Below are 6,167 nucleotides of genomic sequence, written 5' to 3'. Positions count from 1 at the left end.
GAGAAAATCAAATAGTATTTCCATAGCGTGCATTGTGAAGTTTCCGGAACAACATCGCGATCGAAGACCGCGGACTGAAATTACTAGTGCGGAGGAGCACACGAAAACAACTGGCAGACGACGAAGGAACGAGGGGGCGCACGCAAGTCCAAGATGGCGTCCACTCAAGAGGAAGAGCAGAGCTTGCGCGAATGCGAGCTTTACGTGCAGAAGCACAACATCCAGAAGCTCCTGAAAGACTGCATCGTTCAGCTATGCGTGAGCAGGCCGGAGAATCCAATATCTTTCCTGCGGGACTACTTCGCACGCCTGGAAAAGGTAACCGAAAGAAACGCTGCCGTTCCCCCTAAACTCATCTCTCTCGGCTACTCGAAAGCGATGCGAAAAAAACTTCGCGACGGATGACCCGAGAAACTCAGCCACACGCCCAATTCTCGATCTCGCGGGCGATCGCCGAATATAGGCAGGCTTTCCAACGGGGAACCGATCGGGGTCCGATTTTTGACGGCGTTCTGGATTTCGGTCGCGACGGAGTACGCGGCTACGCGATGTTCTAGGCCTTTCAAACATACCCTTCTCGCCTTCACTGTCTGTGCTCGTGCGAATCTCTCGCACGCTTCACGATCGACGGAGAGGAAAAAAAAATTGATTAGGCAAACAAGTCGGAGAGAGACGTTGAATATGGTCGCTGACGGCGATTTCCGTGCCGACAGAGGAAAGAGTTCGCCAGCCGTGTCGGTAGTGTTCATCCGAGCGGTGTGTTGTGTGTCGTCGCCGGCGAAGACATCGGCCCGTCTTGTGCCGAGGAATTCGGCTGCTGCCGGGGCGAGGCGACGTATTATAAATAGTAGGAGAAGAGTCGGTGCTCAACCCCCTCCCTGTTCTCTTCGACGCACGTTTCGAGCTGTGGTTGCCGTTTTAAAGGATGCTTTACCGCAGCCACTGCATGGTTGTGGTGCGGCTTGGTCGGCTGAAGACCGCGGCGAGAGCGAGTGGCCACGGTCTTTAAAAATAGGACGAAAGTGAGCTAAACTTTTTCGCGCTCAACAAGGGGCGCAGGCCGATGATAGTGCTGTGGAGCGTTTACCGATGTCGCTGCAGAAAACGCGGACGCCTATTATTTCATTCTTCAAGTTTCTCTTTTTTTTTTTCTTCCGTTTTTAGACAGATTTCTGGAAGATTGACATCTGTGACCGAGCGGTTACCGTCTACATTCAAGAATTGCGTTCGGAAATGACTGAATCGAACAACGAAACCACGATTGCTGTATTAGTTTCGCTTTGCGTGCCGGAAAAGATGCGCAGCGCAAAATTTTTTCCATTAAATTTTTTTTTATTGGGGGTGGGGGGGTCTGGAGAAGGCAGAAATAAAGAAATTTGTGACTGGGTTTCAATGTGCTCGGTGTACCAACTACGCTCCAGTACCATTCTGCTAAGAATGCGTTGCATACGGAGTTGCTTCTGTTGGAGAAGCGAAACTTGCGGCTATGTTGATAGTTTCGCCTTCACGTTTTTTAAATGTTAGTTGCGGTGGCCGAAAATACGAAGTCAGGCGCAAAAGAAACGGCTTTAGGCACCGTGACAGCCCATTATTCCGAAACTAATATCGCGATGTGTTGAGCAAGTTTGCGTTTTGATACCAGACAAAACGCGCGCTGTTGAGAGATTGTAACTTCGATGGACTAACGATTTAAAGTGTCGCTTAAAGTGTCATCGTGGCTGTGTTTTCGTGTCCCTTTCTATTTCTTTTTGTTGTTTATATCTGATAAATACGGAGTTAATGCTGGCGGAATAATTGTCATCCGCGTTTTTTTTTTGTGTTTTCAAACTTTCCTGCTTAGGTTAATATTGAAGAACACTTCGCAGCTAATTAAGGTTCCACAATAACCTCCAGTGAGATATGCAAAGAAGGCCTGTAGATTTTTCTTTTCCTTTGCATGTAGATGTCGGGGTAATGCATCATGTCAGTCACTTCTACGTGGCACATAGTCGAAGAAGCATTTCAGTTATAACGCATTGATTGCTACTTAAGCATTCCCTTTAAGAATGAACCATACTGTGCACTTGAACACATGCACTTGAACAACTCGTATCATGAAAACATGTACAGTTATGTCATTAAGCATCTCCTGCCATCGAATTGTTAGAGGGAACTTTAAACATGGTTACAGTGCTAAGGAAGACACAAACATGAAATGTAGAGGATGGGTGCTGGATATCAACTGGCTTTAATGCACAAGTGATGACATGCATGAAAGGCACATGCGTTGAAACTCGAGACTTGTGTAGAATCTCGTCAAACAGAACCTCAAGGGACTGAAGAGATGTGCAGGGGTGAATCACCATATATCATCGTACACCTCCTTAACACTGTTGTCAGGAGTGTTTAAGAAGTGAAGATAGCAGCTATTTATATAATAATAATAACAAATAAAAAAAAGCCACAAGGTGTTTAGCACTTATTAGAACTTGTCTAAAAGTTCAAATAAGTGGAGGTCCAAAATAACGGATTTGCCAGAAGTTAAGTGAATTAATCATTCTTGAAGTAGTATTAAAGTGAAAAATTTAGAGGACGCTAGACCTTTGCCTTTAAGAGTGGATCGCGATAGCTTAAAAAAAAACCCTGACTGCTTTTCATGCTTCCTGGCAACTGCAGCTTATGTAACCGTAATGTTTACCAGGAAATGCTGGCAGCACGAAGGCAAGCTTTCTCGTAGAAACACGACGTCTTGCGTGGGTCGATCTCCTGTTATTGTTTCACACTTTTAATATTTCAATCTGAGAAGAGCTAACATAAAAGATATGCACTATTGGCATTTTTGTTTCCATTACATTTGTTTGTGGGCTGCCATTCTCAAAATTCCGAGTAATGACAGACAAGGTATGAGCAACTTTGGTGGTAAAAGAGTGGTTGGGTATGCGTGGTTCGGAATTTGTTTCGAAATTATTTTTGCCGAAGTGACGCCCGACGTCGATGCAGGATTTTCTGCAAGACAGGGCCTTAACGCTATCGTGTTAAAAAGGTTGCTAAAAGCCTAACTGCATGCACATTTGCTTGCATGCCACCTGGTCAGTCTGTTCTTCGATCATCATTGTGCTGTCAATGTAGACCAAAGTATGGTTGATGTGTGCACCAAATGTGCATTCTATATCAACTTAAGAGTTGGGTCGTGCTCCTAATTGCCGAATAACAGCGGGAATTTTCGCAAGTCATTTTCTGGTGTTTCCTCATTTGACTGCTGCTTTCACTGGCCCAAAGAGGGTGGAAGCGTTGCTATGTAATGTGCAGAAAACAGGTGTTGCAAGAAGAAAAAATATTCTTTAGACCTTGATTTTGTAGTTCCGTGTTGGAGGAGTATTGGACATTTTTGTTCCGATTAACAAATGTTTCTTTTTTACTTTGTTCGAATACAAAATCAACCAATTGAGAGTCTGTTGTACTGTTTAAGCGATTTTCATTTACAGAGATGCTACTGAACACATTGATTTTTAACGATTTTGACATGAGTGTGCAGTTACATGCATTTCATGCATGTAATTACTTCTGCCTTGGTAAAGCCAGTAGATGTTCAGCGCCCATTTTGCATATTCTGTGTTTGCCTTCGTCATCTTCAGTGCTGTAACCCTGTCTCATAATGCCAGTAACCAATTACACCAACTTTGAAAAACAGTAAGTCTTAGAGGTATCTCCACTAGGCTGGCTACGGAGAAGTCGTTTCACACATTCACACGAAGTTCAGATTCCAGAATCTGTGCCTAAGGCCCTCTGCAGTCTCTTCTTTTGGGAATTGTCAAGCCTTCCATGTGTCGCACTCCTCCTTCAGATTGGAGAAAGTGAAGGAGTGTGGGCGGATACTTTGGCGAACCTTTATACATCTGTTCATGTGGTTTTGTGGCATGCCAGTTATTTGGTTAGCAACCGAAGCTTATTTATTGCTGCAGCATTGGTGTAAAATTTAAGTGTTGGAAAACATATTGACAAGCTTTGCTTTGCTTGAAAATTTTGCACATTGTGTTGCACTGTCAAGCCGCCACCTTCAAGAAGTGCACTGAATAATGTTTCCAGTCATAAAAGTCCCACCCCTCATGTAGTACACCTTAAGTGGGGCAATTGAAGTATAAATAAATAAAATATTAGTACATTATCCATAAACTTAGGCAGGGAACAAATGAATGTTAATACTGTATTTTCAAAGACGAACAGCATTAGTACCTCAGCGATATAACTTTTGTAGGTGATCTATGGTAAGGTTAATATTTAGACATCATGATTTCTCCTACACTATCCATCTTCTATGTTTTGCAGCTTTGGCTGGGTAGTTATCTTCTTCAGAGCAGTGAAATTCTGCAGTATATCGAAATTTCAGCATTTGGGAAATAATGAGTATTTTTAATTGCACTGGGAATGCTTCTCTGATAACCAGATTAGTGTGTCTGTTGTTCTGGGATAGAGATCATTAGAAGTACGGACCTGCCAACCTTAGAGCTTAAGAAACACAACTTAGTGAGGGGGGGGGGGGATTACTGAAGATGTTGATATTAAAGATTTGCTGTTGACCTGTACTCTGCTCTGTATTTTCGCAGCAAGAATGATCTGCACCACAAATGTTTATGATGTGTATACATTAAACATTCAATGTAATGGGGGTTTACATTTCCGTTGCTGTTATACATTGGTTCTGTAAGTTTGCGTCAGTGGTCCACAGGGAAGTCTATATAATGGTCAAGTTTTAAATGTTGGGATATAAAAAGATCTGTCAGTGACTGTAGTTGTATTTTTACAGTACAAGTTTTGCACTGAACCAAGTGGAAAAAGAAAATCATTGTCATTCATGTCAGTATGATAATTGTAAACAAGCTGTCAACATCGGTCATTTTATAATAAAATTGTAGAAGCGGCATAGCCATTCTTATGTATTGTGTGTCAGCTATAATCTTGGCATTAGTTCATTCATGGGCCATACTTCACGTGTCAAGCTGTCTAAAAACATAAGGCAGACCTTCCAGAGTAGAAATGTGCACGAGGGCTGTATTCTCTATCTCTTTCCTGTGGGGGTACTTTTTCACTTTTGCATGATGCAGCGTGTGGTGTGATGCCTGACTGGAGCAACTGGCATTGTGATGTCAATGCACTTGAGAGCTAAGCAATATAAAACTAACGCCGAAAAGACGTGTGCCATTGCTCTTTGCCACTTTCATCTATCAAGGATACAGCTCCGATTGAGAACACCCACAGTAGCGCAATGATAGGTGTGTGCTGCCTTTGTCTGCCCCAACCTTCGTGTCGCGTGAATTGAGTGCCAGCAGGCATATCATGCTGCAGGTAATGGTTTAATTGAAATTTTTTTTAGCGCTGCAAAAGTAGAACTTGATGATTACACGGATGAATAAGGACTTGGCAGAGACAAAAGTGCTTCTAGAGTATCTTACCGTCTCTTTTCTCAGCGTTACATCTTTGTCGGCATAGTACAAGTTCCATTTTCGTAGCACTAGAAGAATCCTTCTTATAGTTCTAAATATGTTCTAATCACAGAATTTTCTTAAAGAAAACACTTGAGAGAAGTCTGGTGGTAGCGTTTGTGGGAGCTGCACGTTAAGCCAGCATGGATTTCGGTAAACTTCACCTTTCTGGCTTCGAATGGTTTTGTGGCTTTTTAAAATCGATCACATTGCACAAAAATAGTGGATTACAAATGCAAAAGTTTGCATGTGCATAGAAACTTATTGTCTTCGTGTGCTTAAAAAAAAAAAATGACTTGGAAATTTAGAAAGGTAGAGCATGATAATGCCTCAAGAAGAACTGAAGCCACAAGCTCGAAGAACAGACAAGCATGCACTATACTGTGGCGACGCACTCCTTGCAAAATTTTTGCGCACCCTCTGCCTCGTCATCATCCAGCCCGGTGAGGCACAGCTGCATGCTGCACTGCGTTGCCAATAAGAAACACCGCCGCTGCAGCGCGTCGCCTTCCTCGGTGCGCGAAACTTCATCAGAGGGAACTCGACCCTTGCCTCACCGCATCTTAGACCTGCAAAATTATCCTTAACCCTCCACCACTAAAGACCTCCGCCGCTTCCTTCGGCATGCTCGACTTCTACAGGTGCTTCTTGCTGCACGCAGCTGGCTACCAGGCTCCTCTCCATGATGCCTTGGCTGGTCTACGAGGA

The 6,167-nt window shown here is 43.4% G+C and overlaps 1 protein-coding gene across 3 annotated transcripts in view; it reads left to right on the top strand.

Annotated features, from left to right (window-relative positions):
• The window catches only part of Pka-R1 (protein kinase, cAMP-dependent, regulatory subunit type 1), a 31,990-nt gene that overhangs the window by 1,685 nt on the left and 24,138 nt on the right, over window positions 1-6,167 (top strand). The window contains exon 1 of one of the 3 annotated variants that reach the window (XM_050173960.3): window positions 70-318. The exons of the other annotated variants lie outside the window; for them this stretch is intronic. Within the exon in view, the coding sequence (XP_050029917.1) occupies window positions 154-318 (165 nt within the window). The 5' untranslated portion in view covers window positions 70-153. Of the gene's footprint in view, window positions 1-69; window positions 319-6,167 lie in introns of those variants that run through there. 3 annotated transcript variants of the gene reach the window in all.

Source organism: Dermacentor andersoni, chromosome 8, assembly GCF_023375885.2.
Source record: "Dermacentor andersoni chromosome 8, qqDerAnde1_hic_scaffold, whole genome shotgun sequence".
Taxonomy (NCBI): Eukaryota; Metazoa; Arthropoda; class Arachnida; order Ixodida; family Ixodidae; genus Dermacentor; species Dermacentor andersoni.
This window is presented reverse-complemented; position numbering and strand designations above follow the sequence as displayed.